At 56.2% G+C, this 25,118-nt stretch overlaps 1 protein-coding gene across 1 annotated transcript in view; it reads left to right on the plus strand.

Annotated features, from left to right (window-relative positions):
• Positions 1–25,118, plus strand: part of CACNA1B (calcium voltage-gated channel subunit alpha1 B) — a 195,566-nt gene that overhangs the window by 87,074 nt on the left and 83,374 nt on the right. Inside the window, exons 14-20 of the mRNA XM_036900695.2 lie at positions 318–449; positions 665–737; positions 7,626–7,743; positions 10,126–10,193; positions 13,076–13,182; positions 19,814–20,560; positions 21,442–21,659. Coding sequence (XP_036756590.2) covers positions 318–449; positions 665–737; positions 7,626–7,743; positions 10,126–10,193; positions 13,076–13,182; positions 19,814–20,560; positions 21,442–21,659 — 1,463 coding nt within the window. The remainder of the gene's footprint in view (positions 1–317; positions 450–664; positions 738–7,625; positions 7,744–10,125; positions 10,194–13,075; positions 13,183–19,813; positions 20,561–21,441; positions 21,660–25,118) is intronic.

Raw genomic sequence — 25,118 nt, forward strand, 5'->3', positions numbered from 1 at the left:
CCAGGCCAGGGATGAAGCTGGGACCATGTGGCCACCTGAAGGGTGGGCCGTCGCTCTGCTGAGCAGAGTGGCAGGGAGCAGGTTTGGAGGTGGGGTGAGTCCAGCCCTGGCCTCGTTGTCTCTTTTGTCTCCGTGGGTCCCCCAGAAGCAGGGGGACGGGGCTTCCAGAGCTCTGGAGGAAGGCTCCGGCTTCCCATCTTGGGGTGGGGGTCCTTAGGCTTTAGAAGGTCCTGGAAGTCCCAGGTGCGAGTGCAGAGAGCCCAGACGAGAGAGAGGGCAATGTCCAGGGCCCAGACCCTCCCCGCCTGCCCCAACAGGTACTGGAACTCTTTGCGGAACCTGGTGGTGTCTCTGCTCAACTCCATGAAGTCCATCATCAGCCTTCTCTTCCTGCTCTTCCTGTTCATCGTGGTCTTCGCCCTGCTGGGCATGCAGCTGTTTGGGGGACAGTAAGTGGGCCCTGGAGCGGGCAGGGTAGGCGGGCAGGACCCCTGGGCAGTGGGGCAGCCTCGGCTGTTCTACCTGCCTCCTGCTGAAGGTCTTCGAAGGGCTGAGACACCAAGCACACAGCCCACTTACCGCCTGGGACACGCACTGGTGCCGACGCCAGGTCATCCAGGTGCCTCATGGGCTGCATCTTCCCGAGGCTGCTTGTTTCCCACAGGTTCAACTTTCAAGATGAGACTCCGACAACCAACTTTGACACTTTCCCTGCTGCCATCCTCACTGTCTTCCAGGTAGGCCCTGCTCCTGGCACACCCCGCCTCCGGTCTCAGCCCAGCCCAGACAAGACAGCCAATGTTTCAGACCAAACTTGTGACAAAACAGGAGAATAAGAATAGGCAGGTCCCCAGTGCGTGGGGCTCCAGTCCTCTGGGACACTGCCCCCAAGTGTGGGAGCTGGTCAGGAGGGAAGCCAGATGCCTTCCTGCGGAGCAAGCATGCTCCTGGGGAGCCCAGCTGTTTGGCAGCCCCTGAGCTTCAAGGTGCCCACTCACCCCTTGGCCCCTGGGACTGGAACTTGGCTCTCTCCTGCTTTAGAGGAAAGCCAGGAGACAGAGTGCCCCCCAGGCTCCTCCCTCTGGTGCTCAGCGCCCTTCTGCGTCTGGAAAGCTTGCCCTGGGAAGCGTGATCTCTGAGCGCCTTGTGGTGCAGGTGGCCTCTGCCCTCTTGGAGGGTCCACTTGAGGGTCCGTAGGGGGCTGTGAGCCCCTAAGGGCCCCCATGACTGGCCTTGCCTGTGTGATGACGCCACACACGTGTCAGTCCGTGGGCCTCCTTAGACAACGTGCCTGAGAACGAGCAGGAGAGCAGCCGCGGTTTTGCCTGTCACTCACTGCAGCCCAATGGGCCGTCTGTGCTCAGGCTGGAGCTCCGCTTGGCCCCCTGGCCTCCGGGACTCCCGACCTGACCCCTGGCCACAGATGGGGCCCATGTGTGTGTAAGGAGAGGGTCCTTTGGACCCCACTCTCCTGAGGAAGGGAGTTGTCCAGCAGGCCTCTTCCCAGCCAGAGCAGATGGTTGCCAGCAGTCACCAGTTCCGGAGGTGTGCGCCCACAGGTCTCTCTGTCCCCTGGCTTGAAGCCCTGGCACCCCTCAGCCCTCCATGGCAGCCCAGCAGGGCATCTTCTCGGGGGCCTCAGCCCCCACCTGTGAGGGCCTTAGGCTGTGCTCACCCGGCTCCCTCCTGACCTGACCTTTGGGTCACTCTGCAGCTTCTCTCCTGCTCTCATTCCTAAGTGCCTGCATGCTTGCCACCCTCTCTGCCTGATGTGGGGGCCCTGCGCCCACTCACAGTGACTTCCGAGCCTGTGTCTCCCCAAGGCTTTCAACACTGGGTGAAGGCATCTGTGCCTTGGGACCAGGGTGAGCAGCCTTTAGCCCAGGGCTTGGGCAGAGGAGGCCACAACCTGTCCTGAGCAGTGTGATCAGCCTGGCCACAGAAAGGAGCTTTAGCCCTGTGGTCAGCCCACTGGGGTCTTGGATGTCAGGCCAGGGGGCTCAGCTGCGAATTCCAGACAGAGCCGCTAGACAGGGTTTGTGGTGTTGGCCCTGGGGCTGGTGGGGCTGCCTTGATGGGTCTCAAGGGCCAGGACGAGAGGCTGTTCCCAGATTTCCAAAGGAGGGGTGGTGTGATTGACAGTCGTAACTGTGCCTCGTTGTGTCTGTTGTGAGAAAGGGGCTGAATATGGTCAGTGGTGGTGGTGTGAGAAGCCAGAGGGGGAGAAGCCAAAAGCCAGGAGGAAAAGATGGTTCTGACCTGAGATGTTCTGGTTTAGTCCCCCTCTGCTCTGAACACAGCAGTAAGATGAGGAAACTAAAAGGACCCAGCCAAGCAGAGAGCAGGGTCTGTGGGCTTGAGATGAGCAGTGCTAAGAGATGCACTACTGGGAGGGGGTGTGCTGGTGTCTGCACCACTCGGCTGGCCCACGCTGGGGAAGGTGCGCGGCTGGGAGCCGGTTGCTGAGAGCTGATCATGGCTGCAGGGGGCTGCAATCAGAAGGGCAGGCTGGTGGCCAGGCCTGACCACAACTCCTACAGGTGCTACTTGGGGTTGGGGGGGTGCCTGAGGCCCCGTGTGGGGGCCCTGGCTCTGGATAGGGCTGGAGAGGTGCCAGGGAGGGAATATGACCAGGGAGGAAAGAACTTCAGCATTGCTCACAGTGGACCCGTAGACCATCATATGCTCTGATTTAAGGGCAGAAGCTGCCACAGAGTGGGGCCCATGACATGCAGCCAGGGGGTGACCTCCCTCCTAAAGAAATGGGAACAGCGGAGCGAACACTGGTGACTTTGAGCTGAAGCTGCTGGGGATCACAAACAGCTGGAGGAGAAACACGCGACACAGATTTGGGGGACAAAGGCAGTGAGAGCCGAGAATAGTTTATGTGAAAAAGAGCTAAGTAGAAATCCTAGAAATGAGGCACATTCCTACTTAAATAAAAAGTAAAGGGGGAGCTGTGTACCTGATGATCCAAGAGAGGAGGGCGACGTGGAAGCCGTGGGGGGCCCGTGGTGCCGCACCCAGGCCACCCGGGAGGGTGTGCGCTTGGAGGGCTGAGCACAGTGAACAAAGATGATTTCAGGCCGAGGCAGACTGCGATGAAGGGAAATCATTATTCATAGATGAGATATTTGTTTATTTAAATAAATAGAAACCACTAGTAGGAAGTCATTTAAAATCTTTGAAAGCTGTGAAGGACCTACACTCTGAAAACTACAAGACACTCATGAGAGAAATTAAAGAAGACACCAATAAATGGAAACACATCTTGTGCTCATGGATAGGAAGAATTACTATTGTCAAGATGGCCATCCTGCCTAAAGCAATCTACAGATTCAGTGCAATCCCTACCAAAATACCTACAGCATTCTTCATCGAACTAGAGCAAATAGTTCTAAAATTCATATGGAACCACAAAAGACCCCAAATAGCCAAAGCAATCCTGAGAAGGAAGAATAAAGCAGGGGGAATTATGCTCCCTGACTTGAAGCTCTACTGCAAAGCCACAGTAATCACGACAATTCGGTGCTGGCACAAGAACAGACCCATAGTCCAGTGCAATAGACTAGAGGGCCCAGATATAAACCCAAACATGTGGTCAGTTAATATATGATAAAGGAGCCATGGACATACAATGGGGAAATGACAGCCTCTTCAACAGCTCATGTTGGCAAAACTGGACACCTACATGCAAGAGAATGAATCTGGATTATTGTCTAACCCCATACACAAAAGTAAACTCAAAATGGATCAAAGACCTGAATGTTAGTCATGAAACCATAAAACTCTTAGAAAAAACATAGGCAAAAATTTCTTGGACATAAATATAAGCAATTTCTTCATGAACATATCTCCCAGGACAAGGGAAACAAAATAAAAAATGAACAAGTGGGACTAATTCAAACTAAAAAACTTCTGTACAGCAAAGGACACCATCAGTAGGACAAAAAGACATCCTACAGTATGGGAGAATGTACTCACAAATGACATATCTGTTGAGGGGTTGACATCCAAATTATATAAAGAGCTCATGCACCTCAACAAACAAAAAGCAAACAAGCCAATTAAAAAATGAGCAGAGTCGCTGAACAGACACTTCTCCAAAGAAGAAATTCAGATGGGCAATAGGCACATGAAAACATGCTCCACATCGCTAATCATCAGAGAAATGCAAATTAAAACCACAATGAGATATCACCTCACACCAGTTAGGATGGCCACCATCCAAAAGACGAACAACAACGAATGTTGGTGAGGATGTGGAGAAAGGGGAACCCTCCTACACTGCTGGTGGGAATGTAAATTAGTTCAACCATTGTGGAAAGCAATATGGAGGTTCCTCAAAAAACTCAAAATAGAAATACCATTTGACCCAGGAATTCCACTCCTAGGAATTTACCCAAAGAATACAACTTCTCGGATTCAGAAAGACAGATGCACCCCTATGTTTATCACAGCACTTTTTACAATAGCCAAGAAATGGAAGCAACCTAAGTGTCCATCAGTAGATGAATGGATAAAGAAGGTGTGGTACATATACACAATGGAATATTACTCAGCCATAAGAAGAAAACAAATCCTACCATTTGCAACAACATGGATGGAGCTAGAGGGCGTTATGCTCAGTGAATAAGCCAGGCAGAGAAAGACAAGTACCAAATGATTTCACTCATCTGTGGAGTATAAGAACAAAGAAAAAAACTGAAGGAACAAAACAGCAGCAGAATCACAGAACCCAAGAATGGACTAACAGTTACCAAAGAGAAAGGGACTGGGGAGGATGGGTGGCAAAGAAGGGATAAGAGGGAAATAGGGGCATTACGATTAGCACACATAATGTAGTGGGGGGCAACACGGGGAAGGCAGTATAACACAGAGAAGACAAGTAGTGATTCTATGGCATCTGACTACGTTGATGGACAGTGACTGTAGTGGGGTGTGTGTGGGGGTTTTGGTGAAGGGGGGAGTCTAGTAACCATAATGTTGCTCACATAATTGTATGTTAGCGATACCAAAATAAAAAAAAATCTTTGAAAGCTGAAGGATTGAGTTAGAGAAGATGTTACAGTGCATGTTACAAAGAAGTAGAACTGAGCAGTAACATCCCAACCCTGGGACAAAGCTGAGGAGGACTTTGAGGAAAACATCTACTTAAATGCAGTTATCAAAATAAATGGAAGACTAAAGTAACTGAGTTAAGTACTCATCTTCAAAGTATAGATGAAAGAATAATGGAGTGAACTGAAGAAATACTGAAACCAGGAGAAAATGACGTAAGAGCAAACATTGAGAAAACTAAAGCACCAAGATAATAAAATCCTAAAAACCTAGTTCTCAAGAAGACCAGACAGTAGAGAACCTCATAGCCAACCCATCGAGAAAAAAAGCACAGATAAAAAGCATAGCCCGAGAGGGACATGTACCCACAGAGAGGGAGAAACTCCTTAAATTCCCAAAGAATATTATGGCAACTTTATGCCAATAGGTTTGGAAACTTAGGTGAAACATACACTTTTGTAGGAAAATATCAAATTACTGCAAGAAGCAGTAAAAAAGCTTGGATGATTTTATGACCATTAGAGGGAATCCACAGTCAAAGCTCTCTTGCTGTCTCTCTGCGTCCTGTTCTGGGCCAGTGGGCTATAAGGCGAGTTCGCCACACCTTCGAGGAGCAGGTAGCAGCTTGCTCAGACCACTTCAAGGAGGAGAAGAAATCATTCTGAGACTAATGCTGCCTTGGCACCACAGCCAGGCAAGGACAGTGTCGGGAAAGTGCCCGCAACTGACAGGACAGGCTCCCCGAGGCGCCGCATCTGCTTTGTCCACTGTCCACTGGGCTCCTATTGCCTGGCACGCACAGCAGGCCCTCCACATGTGGTTCAGTGGAGGCAGATGCACACACTCTGAAATAAAATGTCAGAAAACCACATCCAACTGTGTGTAAAACTGGACCTCATGGCTGAACTGGGTTTATTCCAGTAATGCAAGAATTTGTTAAGGTAATTGCCCTAGGCTCTATGGTCAGAAGAGAAACACACGCACGTCAATAGCTGTACAAAGATAAAACATTGATACTATGATTTAGAAAAATGTTATGATAAGAATTGACTTAAAAAGAAAAGCAACCCACAGCCAGGTGGCTGATAGCTAATAGGTACGGGTTTCTTTTTTTAAGGGGATGAAAATGTTCTCAAATTGAGTGTGGTAGTAGTTGCACATGTCTAAAAACCATTGAATTGCACTCTTTAAATGACTGAATTATAGGGTATGTGAGTCTTACTTCAGTAAAGCACACACAGAGCAGGAACTGCAGACTCCAGGCAGATCAGAAACCTAATGTGGAAAACCAAGCCTTAAAAAGATTTGAAGAAAATATAGGAAAATATCTTTATGATCCTGGGGTGGAGAAGACTTTCTTAAGTCAAGTGCAAAAAGCAGAATCCGTAAAGGAAAAGATTGACATGTTTGACTACATGAAACTTTCTTGTCATACAAACATAAGTTAAAAACAAAGGTGACTAGAAAGTATTTCTGGTAAATATTGCTGAGAGTTAGTGTATACAAGAAGATGTAAGGAAGTCTCTCACAAGTTAGTAAGAAAAAGATGAGCCATCAGAAATGTGAGCCAAAGAGTTGAAAAAGCCACCATATGGGGGGAGATCCTGATGGCCACTGGACACATGGGAAGACATCTACCTCCCTGGCTGACCTGTCACCCTGCCACGGGGGTGTCGGTAGTGGTGAGGCAGAGCCAATGGTGGTGTGAGGGTAGCAGCCTATGCTGCTGGTGGGAATGCACTTTGGAAATTTCTAGCAAAGCCACAGATGTGCGTGACCGACTTCCAGCAATTCCAGCTCTGGAGCGGAAGTGCATAGTCTGATGCCCTCCCATGCGTGTGGCATATTTTGTCTATAGATGTACATGCTGTGGGGCATCAAACTTTAAAGACACAGATTCTCACCAGGTTCGTGATTGGGGCTGCCTGTTGGGGTGATCTCAGCAGTGAGACCTGATGCAAATATGACAAAATGTTGGCAATTTTCATTTTGAGTGGTGGACAGTTGGATGTTATTTTAGCCTCTTGTACGTTTCCAAAATTATAAGTAGAAAAGAGAGATGTGTTTCCTGATGGCACAAGGATTGCATTTAGCGACCCTCATAGCCTGGCCCCACCGGCCAGGGGCAGCAGGAACCTGTGGCTGCCCTGTGGCTGTTCCCTGGGCCTGGAGCAGCTCGTGGCCCTCCTCTGAGCCTCAGCCTCCTCGGCTGCAAACAGGCCCCCAGGGTGCTGGCAGCTCAGGATCTGCCCCCCCACGCGGCCTCACTTCTGCAGCCCCTTGCTGCTGCTCTGTCCTTGCCTCGGCACAGCTTTTCTCCTGCTTGGCTCTCCCTTTCCATTTTTGGCTGAAAACCTGGAGCATATTCATCCTTTGAGGCCTGACCCAGCTCAGCAGCCATATCCTTCTGGAAGTTTTTCTGGAGGACCTGGGCCACCTTGACCTCCAGAAACATCTAAACACTGGGTGCGTGTGTGCCCGTGGGCTCTTGGGACACAGTTACGTCCTGACCATGTGTGTGCAAGTGGCCGTGCCAGCATGGCCTGGGGTCTCTCCCTCCACAGATCCTGACCGGAGAGGACTGGAACGCGGTGATGTATCATGGGATTGAATCACAAGGTGGAGTCAGCAAAGGCATGTTCTCATCCTTTTACTTCATTGTCCTCACGCTGTTTGGAAATTGTATCCTTCTGCGGGGCTGCGGAGCCAGGCATCTGGTGCTTGCTCGGGGTCTGCCTGTGCCTCTTCTCCTTCAGGAGGAGTGGGGGGCCTGCTGGCCTTGCCTAAGAGGCGCCTCCTCATGCAGTGTGGACCATGGAGCCCCTCTCGTGGGAGAACTGGCTAAGTCCAGGGGCTCAAGTCGGCCTGAGCCAGGGACCCAGCGGCTGTGGGGGCTCAGATTGATGGAGGCATGGCCACCACGGGGTGTGGGTGGGGATGGTATCAGTGGGGGGCTCAGGGAGGGCTCTGTGGGAAGACATGGGCTGTGGGCACTGAAGGCAGCTGGTGGGCTGGGCCTTCTTTCACTTTGATTCAACAATTAAGTTTTGGCACTGGTCTTTTCAGAAATCTTCCCTTGCTGAGAATGTAGTACCTGCAGAGAAGTGCAAAGAAAGGTTTTCTGTGGAGGATGCCAGGCGGGATTCAGGGCCTGGTGTAGGAGGGTGGGTCTGCGGAGTCAAGGCAAGCCCAGCAGCAGGCAGCGGTTCTGCCACGTGGGAAAGGGAGGCCGCAGGGTGTGTGGTGCTGGCTCACGAGTGCAGGGGAGGCCCCATCGCTGAGGAGGTGTGGCTCCGGCTCCCAAACCCATCGGCCTGTCAGAGTGCCCTGGGGGTGGGTGAAGCCCAGATTCCCGCCCACAAATGTGCGCTCCGGTGGGCTCCCTGGGTGCAGGTGCCGCCGGCCTGGGGACCCCACTTTGGGGAGTGCTGCGGTGGACCCTCAGTAGGGAAGGTCAGAGCTGGAGATGAGCACCCCCCTCTCCCCTCACATGCCCCATCTGACCCTCTGCGTTCCAGACCTTGTTCCCCTTTGCTCTGTGTGCCCCCTTCCCCTCCGCCTGTCTGTCCTGCAGCAGCCCCCGGCAGGGATGGCAGCATTTCTCAGCCTGAGTGGCGTTGCAGCTCGGGCCCCGGCCCATGGTGGGGCATCTGGCCCCCTCCAGAGGCTTAGCAGGAGGCCCAGGGAGGGAGAGCAGGGGTCCTGCGTTTGGCTTGCTGAGTAGATGGGTGGGGCCTGGGCGGTGGTGTGGGAGAAAACCGGGTGGTCGGAGAAGGGAGAAGGCTGCAGCACTGGCCTCAGGTGGTGGAGCAGGGCAGATGTGGTCCTGAAGGAGGCCCCTGGGCCCTCAGGCGGAGCAGGGCCGCTCTCGCCACGGCTGATTCTGACCGTGCGCGTCAGGCTCCCCATCCTATCCTGTTGGAGCCGCTCTTGCCACACCCGTGTGTCCCCCTGGCTGGGCCCTGAGGGCACGGCCCCAGTACTGCTCTTCCGGCATGGAGGGCCTCTGAGGGTGTCCATGGCCGAGGTTAGTGCCAGGAGGTGGCAGTGCAGCCTTGGTGTCTGGCCCTGTGGGCCCTGCTGGAGCCCCGAGCAGGCTTGTCTGCAGGATGTTGGACCCCTGAGGCCTGGCAGGGGCCTGACCACCAAGGCTCATGCTGTTGGCCTCCTGCAGAGTCGGCTGGCAGGGCAGCTGCGGCCTGGGTCGGGGGAGTTGCGCCCTAGGCTTGTGGTGACGGGGCCCGACCACATACACAGGCTCTGACTGCAGGAGTGGCCATATCCGTGGAGCCAGGGAATGAGACACACAGTGCCAAGCACAGTGTGGGGCTGGGGCGGCCGCTCCTGGGGAGGTTTGAGGCCCAGCAAGCCGCTTTCCCTGTGGCCTAGCAGCGCCTTGTCCTGGGGCTCCCAGGGGCTCAGAGGGATGCAGTGTTCCAGGCGGGGGCCTCATACTGGGCACCCGGTGCCGTCTGCCACCAGCATGGCCCCCGGCCTATAGGAGGAGGACGGCTGGAGGGAGAAGATCCCTGGGCTTTAGGAGAGGAAGGAAGAGGACAAAGCCAGCAGGTGTCCGAGGGACTTGCCCCGGTGCTGGGGCGCTGAAGGCACCGGTCACAGTGGGTCTGCGTGTTCACGGTCTGTCTGGGACGCCTCCTCTCACGGGACCCGGGGGTGCTGGAGCCTGTGAAAGCAGGTGTTTCTTGGGAGGTGTTTCATGCTGGCAGAATTGGGGAATGGTGCGGCTGAAGCAGGCAGTCCATGTGCCTCCCCAGGAGGGAAAAGCAAATTGACCCAGCTCGGCCTGTGAGCTTGTGCCTGGAAAGCCGGCCCTGGAGAGCTGGGGGAGGGGATGGGTTCTGTGGGCGTGAGGGGAGGCGGTGACTGGAAGTCGAGGGAAGGAGTGTTGGTTGGAGGCCAGAGGGCTGGGCTGGGGTGCCTCTGGGGATAACAGTGGCCATTCTGGGGGCATGGGGGCCCCTGCTTTCCGTGGGGGAAGCCGTGGTATAGCTATGTGGGAGGGTGGAATCAGAAGAGCTCCCTTCCTTAGCTGCAGCCGACCAGACACCCTGCTGAACGTCTTCCTGGCCATCGCCGTGGACAACCTGGCCAACGCCCAGGAGCTGACCAAGGTGCGGAGGTGGGGAAGGGTGCAGGCCAGGTCGCTCTCCATGGGGCCAGAGAGCCGTGAGGGGGGCCAGCCCCGGGGGAAAACCTGTGTGACCACTGTCCAGGCCCGGGGATGATGGCCAGAGAGGCTGGTGGGCAGGAGATGCTCGTCGGGGGTGCAGCTGGGAAGACCTGAGGAACAGGGCCCTGAGGCGGCCAGGAGACGCATCGTTGTGGCTGTGTGCAGTGAGAGGCTGTCCCTCCGGCAAGAGGGGCACATGTGGTGGGCTTGAGGGTACATCCAGCTCTGAAGACCCTGAAGAGGAGTGAGGGGCTTCCCTGCTTATCCCTAGGAGTTGAGGGGGGTCCCCTGCTTTTTCCTGGGTGGTGAAGGTCCCTGTGCTCACCCCTAGGAGTTGAGGGGCTCCTGCTCATCTCTGGGAGGCAAGGGGGTCCCCTGACTGTCCCTGGAAGGTGAGGGTTCCCCTGTGCTCATCTCTGGAAGGCAAGGGGCCTCTGCTTGTTCCTGGGAGGTGAGGGGACCCCCTTTTCATCCCTGGGAGGTGAGAGGCCTCCCTGTTTGTCCCTGGGAGGCAAGAGGGGCCCCTGTGCATCCTTAGGAGTTGAGGGGCCCCCGCCCATCCCTGGAAGGTGAGGAGTCCCTTTTCCCTGGGAGGTGAGGGACCCCCTGCTTGTCCCTGGGTGGTGCTGGGCCTGGCAGGTGCCTGGAGGAGCAGCTGGGGTCCTCTCATCGACTCATCTGTGCCTCCACAGGACAGCTGCTTCTCCAGGCTGCACCCAGTGGTTGCCACTTAACATTCATCCCTCATCCCTGAGCATGGTGGGGGTGTGGTCACACTGCTTCCCTGTGGCTTCCCTCCAGGCGGCAGCCCCTGCCTGGGCACTTTCCCTCTCAGGGCCTGGGCTTGTGTGTGGTGGCCCAGCTCTCCGGGCAGAGAGCGTTACCTCCTGGTCAGGCCCCCGTTGTAGATGCCCCGTGTGCTTGCTCTGAATGCTGTGTGTGCACCTGTGTGTGGGCATCTGTGTGCTCTGCCCCCGTCCTGACAGCCCCGTGTGTGTCTGATGCAGTCAGTGCCCCAGGCCCTCAGCTCCGTGCCTTGGTGAGGCCGAGCTTTTCGTGGGCCTTCCCTGTGGGCTGTCCTGGACCTCTACAGGCATCAGGGTCCACAGGCTGCCCCACTGCGCCCTGGGAGTGGGGGGCCCCTGCAGTGCCTCATGGCTTTTGCCCACCTTCCTCCTCCCCTGCCCCAGGCCTGGCTGGTTGGAGCCTGTGGGTCTAGACCCGTCCCATGCCCTGGCGAGGATGTGGGAGTCCCCCTGGCCTGCTGTTCCTGTTGTCAGGGGGGCCAGCCCCTGGCTGGGCTCCTGGCCTGGCATCCTGTGTTCCCAAAGAGCACTGTCTGGTGTCAGGGTTTCTGGGACCCTGGGAACTGGGGGGCCTGTAGCCTCATTGGTGGGGAAGAAGCCTGAGCCCCACGTTCTCCCCGTCTCTGCAGGCGCTGCTGTAGGCGAGGGTGCAGGGTGTCCTGGGCCCTGTCTCCACACCCATATGCCCTGGCTCTTTGGGGATAACTGCCCTTATTCATGCTTCCCTTTTTTTGGGAGTTGGGGCATCTGTCTTGTTAGGCTGTGGAGCATTATCTGGGCTGGCTCAGAGCCCCAAAGGGGGCACTCGACCCCTCCCTTCATATTCCCACAGATACGATGTAGAATCATTTATTATTTGAAGTAGAAATAAACACAAGTTGAGTCTGTTTGTAGAGCACCCTTTGGAGTGCTTGGAGGGACCCCACCCCAACCCCCGAGGGCATGACTTAAACACACCCACAGCTCAGGGAGGGACCTTGGTGGGCAGGGCTGGGGTGGGACTGGCCTTGCCTCCCCTCCAGGGCCTGGAGGGCTCTCTGTGGTGGAAAGTCTGCAGGGAGCTAACAGGGACTTAGTTTTTGCCATTATTGGGCCTGTAAAAGCAGATTCCAGGACATCTGGGGACATGCTGGGAAGGCCAGCTCTCGGGAGCCGAGTGGCCTGGGATTGGGGTCTTTGGGGGAAGTAAGGGTGGTCCCAGCAGTCTGTCTGGATGACATGGAGGCCTTGGTTTCCCTCCCAGGGTCCATGGACTCAGCCTAGAGCTAATTTTCCAGGCCCCAGGAGCAGAGCCTAGTGACCGGGAATGCAGATGTCCACTCCTCTCCCCATTGAGGGGGCAGAGGGGACGTCAGGTCTTTGCACACATCTGTGCTCATGAGCACACTCTGGCCTGGGGTCAGAGAGCCATGTGGGCCCTCTCCAGGAACCCAGTGGCGATGGGCACGTGGCCAGGTGCTGCAGTCCTCAGGGGGTCCAGGGAGGCAGAGGGAATTCATTCGCACCTGGGACAGGTGGGCACATACGCTTCCATGGGTCCAGGTGGAAAAGCTCAAAGGCTGTGAGGCGGCTGTGCTGGACACACTCCTGGTGATGGCCCCCAAAGTGGCGCTGGCTGGGACCCTGGGCTCTGTGGAGCCTGCTCATGGCTCTGCGGCAGAGGGCAGAGGCTGACACGGTCCAGGTTGGCAGGTGCTCCTGGCAGTGTGGGAGGAAGGTGGGAACCAAAGTGGGGATGGGCCTGCACTTGGCAGAGTCTGAGGTGCCGTGGAGCAGAACAGATGCCTAGGCAGTGGCTGGGTCCCCAAGGCTGGAGTCAGGGTGTAAGCACAGGTGTGGGGCCATCACCCTGAGCAGCAGGCATGGGGCGGGGGTTGCTCAGGCTACCACGGACTGGTGTGGGATCATGCTCGGTGCAAGGGCCGGATACCTGGCCCCACAGGTTCCAGGGGCAGGAAGGGCTCAGGGGACCGGGGAAGAGCCCACGGAGGCTACGTGTGTTTCTGTCTTCAAACAGGACGAGGAGGAGATGGAAGAAGCAGCCAATCAGAAGCTTGCTTTGCAAAAGGCCAAAGAAGTAGCTGAAGTCAGCCCCATGTCTGCTGCAAACATCTCCATCGCGGCGTAAGGCTCCGGGTGGATTGTGGGATGGCGGCGGGGCCGCTATGGAGTCTCGAGCTGGGCCCTCCAGAGGCTTCCCCAGAGGGCCGCTGGCCTTGGCTGGAGGTGGTCAGGACACAGACCCGCCCCGGGGCTCCCCTCTCCTGTGGGAAGCTTTGAGCAAAGGGCCCCCTCAGGGAAGCCTCTGGGCTTCTCCCAGTTTGAGGAGGAACACGAGTGGCCCTCACGTGGGCGGGAGTGGCTCTGCTGTGGGTGTCTGCTCCCTCAGGGTCTCGCGTGGCTCCACGGTGTGCCCGAGGCAAAGCCTGTGAGTTGGCTAAGGAGTCAGTGTTCTTTATACGTAGCTTTTCAGGAATGTATTTTGAGCCAGGAGACCCGAGGTGGTGCCTCAGTAGCCCGACAGTCTTCATGGTTTCAAAAATGTCTTCAAGTATTTGGTACTGGGACAGAGGTCAAAGGAAAGCCTCTAGGATGGGTGAGCCAGCGCTTCTGTCAGGGGCTGGTCACTCCAAGGTTCAGCCCGGCCTCAAGGTGCTTCAGAGTGGGACAGAGCTCCCAGCTCAGGGGAGGGGGCAAGGGAGCGGGCAACATGGCCTGGCCACAGGGTGGCCGTGACAGCCCAGAGGAGCCGAGCACCTTGCCTTCTGGCCGCACGGAGTCCACCCTGGAGCTGCCAGCTCTGTTTTGGCTGTGCCCCCACTCTACCCCACCTCCCATGTCCTCTGCGACCTGGGCCCCTTGCTTTGTACTGGGCTTCCTCTCTTCTGGGCGCTGTGGTTGCAGGACCAGGACGAGCCCCTGGTAACCTGGGCCGACGTGCCAAGCCGCTGTGTTTGCTGGCACATGACAGGGCCAGGCCTGAGTGTGCAGGTGAGGGGGTGCGCTCTAGTGTGCATGTGCGAGCACCCTAGCAGCCTCGTTCTTGCCTGGCCCTCACTAAGGTGATGGCCTGTTTTCTAGGGAGGCATTTGCAGAAGGCCTGTCTCTAAGCTAGGCAGAAAGTGCTGGCCTTTGGGGAGAAGATGCCAAAGGACGTTACAGGCTTCTGGGGCCCAGGCAGGAGTGCAGGGGGCCTGCACAGAGCCAGGCAGGACATAGCAGTCTTCACTCAGACGGCTGCTGGGGGCTGGGTGTTCAGGTGTCTCCGTGTTTGGTTGTCTGGCTGATGCAGTGGCTTGCGCTATTCATCCTGGGCCTGCTGAGTGGAGGCCGCTTCACCCAGTAGGCCCCTCACGGCCCCTTTTCGTGGGCTCCACGAGCTGCTGGAGATCTGCTGTGGGGAGGGTGGTGGCGAGCCGTGCGGGCTTTCTGTGTGGTGTTTACCTTCTCTGCTGTTCCTGGTTGGGGGAGTGCTTCCCCTGGGCCCTGCTGCCTGCTGGGATCATCCCTCCTCAGGGGCATCCACTCCCTGCTGAGACCTCAGCGCAGGGTGCTGGGGTCCTCCAAACAGCTGCTGAGAGCATGCCAGGCCACCACCAGCGAGGTGTAGAGACCTTCCTCCGCCACCTTGTCCCCAGGTGGGGATGCTGCTGTGTGGGAACAAGGCTCTAGCCTGGCATCCCTGGGCCTGGGGTGCTTAGGACATCAGCTCTTGGCCTTGTCACCTCCCCTTCATTTCTTCTGAGAATGGGGCTGCTGGGGACGCATAGGTGCTCTGCGGAGGCATTGGGCATTGGTGGCCCCTGTGTCCCCCACTTTGGGGCCCACTGTGGTCCTGCAGGCTCTCCTGGGTGTAGCTTCACGCTGTGTCCTCTGTGGCATGTCCTCAGCCCACCTGTCGGACACGGCAGCCAGCCTGATGTGGTCATCGCGGACTGTGCTGAATGGGGCTGGACCCCAGGCACGTGTGGGTGGTGGAGAGGCAGCCGAGTGGTTGTTTGCCTTCCTGTGTCATGCTGAGCCCAAGATTGGGAACCGCTCAGAGCTCCTGGTGCCTGTGCCGGTTGTGGGCCCCTTCCGACCGCCCACCACTGAGGGTGGCTGGGGCTGCTGTGGAGGGCTCAAACTCTGCGTTGGAGAGGTTGGTGGGCACCTGTGCAGCTGGGAGCTGGTGCCCCATGGGCAGGGCCCTGGCTGGAATCCTACCTTGTGAGTGTGCTGGGGGCTTGAGGTCACCTGTGGCTCAGTGTCTTTGGCTTCAGGTGATGCCACTAAGGCCACTGGAAGGGGCGGTCACTGAGGGCCACATGGCCTGTCACCTGCTCCCTCACCCTGGCTTCTGAATGCTGGCTCTCACACTCACCCACACTGAGATGTACGCACTCACACCCTCACAGAGGTCATAATCACATATGTTCATACACATTCACATGCACACTCAGACATGCTTACACTCACCAGGACACTCACACACTCACATACCTATTCACAAGCTATTCAGTCACACACCCTGATTTGCACACTCTGTCTTGCACACACAAGCCTGTTTGCACGCAGGTCCTGCAGGCAGGTGAGTTGCTCTGAGCTCCTCACAAGCGCATGTGGACTTGGCCTGGAAAAGGAGCTGCCCCTGGGGAAGGCCGCCTTGAAGGGCTGTGAAGACCCCTCTGGTTTCTCTCTGTTGGTTCTGGAAAGCTTCCCGAAATCACTTGAATTTGGTTGAGTCTCACCCCAGGGAACCTGCCTGCCCTGGGGAAGGTCATGGTGAGGCGGAGGCACCTGCCTTAGAGCCTAGGGAGACGAGCGGCCCGGTGGGCTGGAGACAGAGCGGGGTAGTCAGGCAGTAGGACCCAGGTGAAGTGCAGCAGGTGAGGCCTCCTGCGTTAGCCACTGTGCTCCCCTTGAGGTCAGGCGACCGACCATGCGGGTTGTCCGACTCTGCTGGTGTGGGGCGCCTGATGTGGCCAGGGTGGCATTCAGGGCTGTGGGACAAGTGGTGCCAGCTGTCCCCCACCCCCTGCTCTCCCTGGGGCCTCGTGTGCCGTGCTGCGGCAGATGGACCCCGGTTGCTCCCTCATCCCCCAGCTCCTGTGGGGCTCGCTGTGCTCTCTGGAACCACGCCTTCTGCTGGTCACTCTCTTCTTCGACTTCTCTTTTACCCAAGGTCTCCCACCGGGCACCGTTCTGATGGGCATGTCCCTGCCGCCCGCCCAGATGTACACTGGAGCCTGTGCCTGACCCAGTGCGGCTCACACGTGCCCTGGCGTCTCTTGGAGCCCTCTCTGGTTTTCTCACTTTTGTTTGTTTTGTCTTTTGCATGTGCAGTTTTGTAAAGCACACTCGAGGTGCTGTGTCTCGCGGCTCATCTGTCTCCAGCGTAAACTCACCGTGAGTCACCCTGCTACGATACCACCTGTGGCAGACACCTCCCCCCGCAAGTGCCTTCCACCTCTGAGCGCTTGCCTCAGGGCAGCTTCAGGAGAGCCTTCTGCAGCTGTCAGGGGACGCTGGGCCTGGTTCCTGATGTCCCCACGTCCTGTTCGTGTTCGTGGGCATCCTCCTCCTGTCTCTTCTGTTCTCCGTCTGTTCCCTTGCCTGCTGTCTGTCTGTGTGCTGTCACTCAGGTGTCCTGAGCCCCACTAGGGGCTCTCTCCTAGTGGTTCCTGTGAGGTAGAGTGTTACTGGGCCATTCATGGGGGCCTGCTGCCCCCTCCTCTCCTTACCTGGGAGGGGATGCGTCTGTGACCCTCAGGAGTCCTCATTCTAGCATGAGCAGAGCTGCTCTGCAGCTGTAAGACTTGCACTGGACTGGCAGAGCCCTGGAAACCCCATGTGGCCCAGTGGTGGTGGCCCCAGTCTGACTGGGGAAGTGGTCCTGGGAGGCTTGTCCCAGAAGCTTCTTCTTGAGGGTCCTGCTTGGCCAGTGCAGCACTGGGCTTGGTGTGCCCATGGGCACCTGGAGCTGCTGGCTGGTGGGGGCCCTGATGTTCCACGGGAGGAGAAGGCTGGATCTGACTGATCAATAGGGTGGAGTTGATATGATGTGACATAGGTGTCACCCTGGCACCGCCTCATGCTGTCAGCAGCTGTGGGTAACTGGCCTTCTCAGCCCAGAGACCTCAAGGCTATGCACAGAGCCTTCTTTTTGAGGTCTGCGGACAGCTGCAGTGCCTGGTGTAGTGTGGGTGAGCTGGGCTGCAAGCCGGGGCTGTGGCCCTGGGCGTGGTTCCTGCCTGTGGCACCTGACCGTCCTTTCCAATGAGGACTTTGCCTGGGTCGGTCCCCAGCTCGTGCCATAGGCCAGAGAGAGGCCCCACCTTGGCTCTGTATTCTCGTGCTGCTTCTGGTCTCTGTGGAGAGGCACAGAGTGCGGGACCAGTGCTGGCCACACGGCTCTACGTGCCAGACAGAGCAAGGAGAGAGGGGCGGCCTGGCAGAGTCAGGCCGACTCGGACCCCAGGGGGAGAAGCACGGTGCACATCCTCAGAGGCTCTCCCAGAGAGGAGGCTGGCGGCCCTGCTGAGCTGGCAGCCCCAGGTGGCACAGGGCCCGGTGAGGCAGAACCAGCCCGAGGCCGGCCAGGCAGAGCCGGTGAGGCCCTGTGACACAGCCGCTCAGGCCCTGCGCCCCTGGGGAGTGACAAGGGGAGTGTGCCAGCTCCACGGCAGCCTCTCTCATGAACTTCAGCTGGGTGGGAAGGAAGGAGCTGTACCCGAGGGCAAAGCCATGCTGTTGGGAGCCCCCCTCTCGAGCTACTGCCCCCATTGTCTTTATAGCCTGTCTGTTCTGACAGAGATCTTGTCCCCAAGACTGCAGCTGAGCAGGCCACCCACCACTCTGCCAAACAAACAGCTCAGAGTCCAGTCCCATCTCTGGCTGCTGGACTTACTGGGAGGCCTGAGGCAGTGACCAGCCATCAGCCCCCCCGGAAGCCTGCAGCTGGGGTGTACCCCTCACGGTTGTCCCCCTGTTTGTACAGTTCAGCATTGTTCAGAGCTGGGCCCTTTGCTTTGGTGCCAGCTGGAGATGGGTGGAGCCCTGTGGCTCTAGGTTGAAGCCAAAGAAAGAGAAGGTGGGTCCGTCGCTAGGTGTCTGCGGGAGTGGGGCAGCACGGCTTCGATGTGCCTGAGGAGGCAGGTCAGGGCCCGAGTGGCAGCCAGAGGGGTGGGTCAGCAGGCTGCCAGAGCGGCCAGCGAGGTCCTCCACACATTCTGCCTGGCCCTGCCTGGGCTCCCCAGGGAGGGGCAGACACTATGTCTCTGTACTTCCAGGGCACTGCCCCAGAACATGGCTCCCCATGCCGGAGTCCGGCCCTCACTCCCAAGGGGCCAGGGTCACCGTCTATAAACTCCGTCCAGGCCAGCCGCAGGACCAGGCTTTTCCCACACCGGGCCGCCTCTGCCTCTGCAGGTCAGCGTGGTACTCGGCAGCCCCTGGCCTGGAGCTGGGCTGGGCTGAGGTCTCAGTGCCACTGGAGCCTGGTCAAGGCTGTACATCTTTAGATACTGACTCCTTTCTGCCCATGCGTCTGACCCCGGCTCCGTCAGTAACCTACCGTGGGACCCTCTGTGGGTCACACCCTTTGGGCTCAGTGTCCTCATCTGTGAAGTGATTTTGAGACCTGTGTGAGCTGGGCACTGGAGCCCAAGCACTTACACGGTGGCCACTGGTGGACAGGGCCCTCACTGATCTGATGCGGCCACTGCCACCACCCAGGCGGGTCCAGAAACCTCCAGCGGCTGAAGGATGAGACTCGCCTCGAGGTTACCACTCGGCCACGGTGGGCTGGGGTTGCCGCTCAGAGGTCTTGAATGGCCAAGAGCCCAAACACAAAGGTCCCCCACATACCCTGGGCTGTGGAGACCCACATGTGACCGTGTGCACGGGCCTGGAGGGTGGTCCAGCCTCTGGTAGCCTGTCCAGTGAGGGGCGAGTCTGGACCACAAGCCGCGGTCGGGGCTGGTGGGCTCCTCTCTGTCCTTGGTGGAGGGAGGGGCTCTCCACGGAGCCAGGGGAGAGGAGGGCACTGGTGGCCATGGGAGGTGGCGTCTCTATCCCTGTCCTGACTGCTGAGCTCCTGGGAGCAAATGGTCACTCAGGATGGGGCTGATCACCTCAGACAGCAGGCACGGCGCCCTGTTTCCTCCTGGGAAGGCCGGCTGCCCCACCCCTAGCTCCCTGGGCCACCTTCCGCCCTGCCTCTGAGAACCCACCTCCTTTCTTTTCCCTCAGGAATACCCTTGTCTCTTTCTGGCCAGTGGGGTCTCCTGGAGGTGGATGGAAAAGCCCCTCCTTTGAGGCAGCAGGGCCAGCTCCCCACGCTGCTGCAGGGGGCTCCCCGTCCTCGTCTCCTGCCTCTTCGTCAGCCCTCCCCTCCCTTTTGGGCTTCCTGGCCCACAGCCCACCTGCCCTGGAAGCCAGCTGCCACTTTCATGCTGGTGCCTGTCATTCCCACTGCCCTGTACCCCTTAGCTTGGGGCCACTGTCCACCTGCTCAAGGGTGGCCTTAAGCACCCATCCCCCGCTGGTGCGCCTGGAGCCTGCAGGGCTGCCACCCGGGTGGGGCGGGCAGTGCTGACTCCCTTGCCCGGGCATCCCCCACCCTGTCCTGCACACTCTGCCAGGGGTCTTGAGGGCACCTGCCGCCCCTCCTCCCTGTGCGTCCTCTGCCATCCCTCCATTGCTGTGTCCGTCCGTGGCTTCCCTCGAGGCACGGGGGTGCGTGGGGTGGGCGCTCACTGCCATGTCCCCACAGCAGGCAGCAAAACTCGGCCAAGGCGCGCTCGGTGTGGGAGCAGAGGGCCAGCCAGCTGCGGCTGCAGAACCTGCGGGCCAGCTGCGAGGCGCTGTACAGCGAGATGGACCCTGAGGAGCGGCTGCGCTACGCCACCACGCGCCACCTGCGGCCCGACATGAAGACGCACTTGGACCGGCCGCTTGTTGTGGAGCCGGGCCGGGAAGGTCCGCAGGGGCCCGTGGGGGCCAAGGCGCGGCCCGAGGGCACGGAGGCTGCCGAGGCTGCGGACCAGCCGCGCAGGCACCACCGGCACCGCGACAAGGACAAGGCCGCGGCCACGGCGGCCCAGCAGGACCCGGCGGACGCCCCTAAGGAGGAGGGTGGGGAGCCGGGGGCGCGCGAGGAGCGGGTGCGGACGCGCCGCAGCTGCAGCAAGGAGGCCCGGAGCGAGCGTGGCCACGGCGCGGGGCCCAACGGCGGCCGGCGGCACCACCGGCGCGGCTCCCCGGAGGAGGTGGCTGAGCGCGAGCCCCGGCGCCACCGCGCGCACCGGCACGCGCCCGACCCCGGCAAGGAGGCTGCCGCGCCCGGGGCCAAGAGCGAACGGCGCACCCGGCATCGTGGCGGTCCCCGGGCTACGGAGAGTGCGGAGGAGCCTGCGCGGCGGCACCGGGCGCGCCACAAGGCGCTGCCCGCCCTCGAGGATGCAGAGAAGGAGGGCGACACGGAGGACAGGGACAAGGAGCTGCGGAACCACCAGCCCAAGTGAGCACGCTGGGCCCTGCGCATCGCAAAGGGCCAGGCCGGGCGTGTGGGCGCTGGTGCGGAGGGCCCCCAGGGTTAGGGTGCAAAACCAGCCAGGTGTCGCGGCCATGCAGCCCCCTTCTCTGGGGTGGTGACGACCCTGCCTTACCAAATGCGTAAGCTGCATGGTGGGGAGTGTGTGCTCGGTTGGTGTCAGCCGCTGTCCTAGGGCCCCCAGGGGGAAGTGGTTTGGGGAGACAGGGCTGATTTGGGAGGCTTTGTCTGGGGAAGAGCAGAGTGGCCCATGGAGAAGAGAGACGTCGGGAGAGCCTGAGGAGCCTGCCGGGATAAATGGCAGGATGGGAGGGGCCGTCTGTGTGGTCAGGACAGGAAGGCCCTCCCAGGCCAGCTTGGCCTGCTCCCTGCCTGGGACCGGATCCAACTGGCTCCGTGAGAGCCCTGGAGTGCCAGGCATCTCCTGGCTGAGACCAGCAGTCTCTGAACCACCCAGAACTCATGTAGCTGAAGGCTGCCGCTCAGGTTCAGCCCAGCCTGGGCACCGTCTTTTGTGTGCACAGCTCTGCTGGGCCACAGGCCTGGTGGGGCAGCTTAGGGAGACATTCTCCAGGCTTCATTCTGCAAACAGCTGCGTTCCACACACATGCTGTGATGCTCACCATGCCTGGCTTTGTGCCAGGGACAGACAGGTGAGTCAGCTTCACCCCTACCTTTCAGACCTAAAGCCACAGAAGTATATAGGGTGATAAAAACTATACGAAATGCCAGAGTAGCAGGTGAGTCAGGGATTTATTTAATCTGGGTAGGGGTTTAAGGAGCTGGATTTGCGGCTAGAGTAAGGGTCTGGAGCTGCAACGGCCTCTATTATGTGTCCCTGTTTGCAGGGAGCCGCACTGTGGCCTGGAGGCCAGTGGGATGATGGGTGTGGGCCCTGTGCACACCCTGCCCAGCACCTGTCTGCAGAAGGTAGAAGAACAGCCGGAGGATGCAGATAATCAGCGGAATGTCACTCGGATGGGCAGCCAGCCCTCAGAGCTGAGCGCCACTGTTCACATCCCGGTGACGCTGACCGGCCCTCCTGGGGAGACCACGGTTGTTCCCAGTGAGTATCTCCCTGTACCAGTAGGGCATGGTTTGCTCTCTCCCCTTCTCTCCTCCATGTCAGCTGCTTGGGGACAGAGCATGCCCCTGTGACTTGTTCCCCCAGCTGGAGAGAAAGTCCTTTGCTGTCCATGTCTGCGCTTTGATACCCCTTTGCTTTCTGGTGTCCCAGAGGAGCACTATTACCATGACATGTCACCTAAGCTCTGTTGTCCTCCCTTCCTAGAGCTGAGTGCCAGGCATAGTGTTAAAGTGCTGGGATGCACTGGGAGGAAGTGGGACCAGGGCTGCTCTGTGGGCACAGACTTGATTGGGGCCGGGAACTGCCCGATGAGAAGCAGGAGGTTCTCAGGGTGGTGGTTTCCCCCCTACTCACATGTCCTATTGTCCGTGCTCTGAGGATCACCCCAGGCCTTTGAGCTTCCTTCACACACTCACACGCTCATGAGGTCCTGACTGAGCAGCCACCCCATGCCTGACTGTGAGGGGCACTGGAGGCACACCGTGAGCAAGATGCCACTCCTGTCTTTAAGGCACTGTCTTGTAGGGAGAGATCTGCAGGTGACAAATACAGCCCCTTACACTGTGCAGAGTGTGCATGGGCGCTTTGTGAGCCCCAAGAACAGAGACAACACTCCAAGGAGATGGAGAGGCCATAGGAGCAGAGCTGGTGTGGGATGCCGGGTGAGGATTTGGGTCTAGGCAGACAGGGGCTGCACACGCCTGCCTGGGTTTGCACTGTCTGGTGTGATGAGTAATCGCCCCTTCCCTCTGTGCAGGAGCTCTCTCCTAGGGTGTGTGGACACGGGCACAAGGCCAGGCGTGGCAATGGAAGGGGGCTGGCATGGCTGCATGGCCTCTTCTTCTCTGCCTCCTTGGGAGAAGGCTTTCCTTGATCCATTCTGTTGTTTAATCTCCCATGGGTCGTAGTGAATTCATCTTACCAGGCAGGTTCCCTGTTTTGGCCCATTGTAAAAGTCAGGTTTTCTTATTTTGAGTTTTAAGAATTATTTGTATATTTTAGATGTCTTTCATCAGATGTGTTTTTACAGGATTTCCTTCCAGTCTGTGGTTTGTCTTGTTCCCTTGACATTGTCTTCACAGAGCTGAACTTGTCAATTTTCATGAAGTCCAGATGATCCATTATTTCTTTCATGGGTCATGTCTTTGGTGGTATATCTAAAAAGGATTATGCCCAAGGTCATCTAGGTTTTCTGTTATGTCATCTCCTAGGAGTTTCATAGTTTTGCATTTTTGCATTTGGGTCTGTGAGCCATTCTGACTTAATTTTTTTGAGGGGTGTCAAGTCTGTGTCTGGATTAATTTTTTGGCATGTGGGTGTCCAGTTGTTCCAGAACCGCTTGTTGAAGAGATATTTTTGTCCCATTGTACTGTCCTTGCTCCTTTGTCAAAGATTAGCTGGCTGTTTATGGGGGTCGCTTCCTGGGCTCTCTGTTCTGTTCTCTTGACCCATGTGTCTGTTCTTTCCCCAACCCTTCACTGTCTTGATTATTGTAACTTCATTGTAGGTCTTGAGGTTGGGTAGTGTTGTTCCTCTAACTTCATCCTTATTCTTCAGTTTTGAACTATTGGCTGTTCTGCCCCTCTACATAAACTTTAGAATCATTTTATTCCAATATCCATAAAATAGCTTGCTGGGATTTTGACTGGGATTCTATCAGATCTATATATCAAGTTGGGAAGTGATATCTTGACAGTATTGAGACTTCCTGTCCATGAACACAGAATATCTCTCCATTAATTTAGTTCTTTGATTTCACTCAGAGGTTTGTAGTTTTCCTCATACAGATCTTACACATATTTTGTTAGATGTATTCCTAAGTATTTCATTTATGGGGGCACTAATATAAATATAAACAAAAAACTTCTTAATTTCAAATTCACTTTGCCCATTGTTGATATATAGCAAAGTGACTGATTTTTATGTGTTAATCATGTATCCTGCAACCTTGCTGAAATTGTTTATTAGTTCCAGGAGGGTTTTTTGTTGATTCATTCAGATTTTCTACATAGATGATCACATCAATGTGAATGATGAGAGTTTTATGTCTTTCTTCCCAATCTGTATACCTTTTAGTTCCTTTTCTTGACTAGTCGCGTTGGTAAGCACTTCCTGTGCAATCCTGAAAAGGCGCGGTGAGGAGGCATCCTTGCCTTGCTACTGATCTCAATGGGAAAGCTTAGGGTTTCTCAGCATCGAGTTTGAGTATGATGTTAAGCTGTAGGTTTTTCTGTAGAAGTCCTTATTAAGTTGAGAAAGTTCCCTTCTAGTCCTAGTTTACTGAGAATTTTTACCAATAATGGGTATTAAAGTCTGTCATATGCTTTCTCTTTGTGTATTAATATGATGTCATTTTTCCTTTTTACTCTCTTGATATGATGAATTACGTTAATTGATTCTCGAATGTTGGGCCGGCCTAGCATACCTGGGATAAATCCTACATGTTTGTGGCATATAATTATTTTCATACTTTTTTCGATTCAATTTGTCAATATTATGTTGAGAATTTTTGCCTCTGTGTTCATAAGAGATACTGGTCTATAATTTTCCTTTCTTGTAATGTTTTGTCTGGTTTTGGTGTAAGGTTAATGCTGGCCTTGTAGAATGAGTTAGCTAGGGTCCCTTTGCTTCTATCCTCTGGAAGAGATTGTAGAGAACTTACATAATTTCTTCCTTGAATGTCTGGTAGAATGTACCAATGAATCCTTCTGGGTCTGGTGCTTTCTGTTTTGGAAGGTTATGAATTATTGATTCAGTCTCTTTAACAGATATAAACCTATTTAGGTCATCGATTTCTTCTTGGGTGAGTTTGGCAGATTGTGTCCTGAGGAACTGATCCATTTCATATAGGCATGGAGTTGTTCATAGGATTCCCTTATTATCCTTCTTAATGTTCTTGCGATCAGTGGTGATGTCCTTCCTCTGTCACTTCAGAGCTTAGTAATTTTTCATCTTCCCTTTTTGTCTTAGCTTAGGTAGAGGTTTATCAGTTTTGCTGGTCTTTTCAAAAAGCAGCTTTTGGTTTCACTGATGTCTATTGATTGCCTGTTTTCAGTTTCATTGATTTCTGCTCTAATTCTTGTTATTTCTTTTCTTTTGCTCACTTTGGATTTAATTTGCTCTTTTTCTGTTTGCCTATGGTGAAAGCTCAGATCATTGATTTTAGATCTTTCCTCTTTTCCAATCTATGCAGTCAGTGCTATGAATTTCCCTCTGAGCACTGCTTTTGCTCTGCCTTTGATAAGTTGTGTTCTCATTTTCATTAGTTAAAGGTCTTTAAAAAGTTATCTTGGGATTTGTTCTTTGACCTGTGTGTTATTTAGAAGTGTACTTTTTAGATATCTGCATATTTGTTTTTTTTTTCCATTTATCTTTCTGTCACTGTTATCTATTTTAATTCCATTGCAATCTGATAACACACACTTTTTTGCCCACATA

The sequence above is a fragment of the Manis pentadactyla genome, chromosome 3 (genome assembly GCF_030020395.1).
Source record: "Manis pentadactyla isolate mManPen7 chromosome 3, mManPen7.hap1, whole genome shotgun sequence".
NCBI classification, from domain to species: domain Eukaryota; kingdom Metazoa; phylum Chordata; class Mammalia; order Pholidota; family Manidae; genus Manis; species Manis pentadactyla.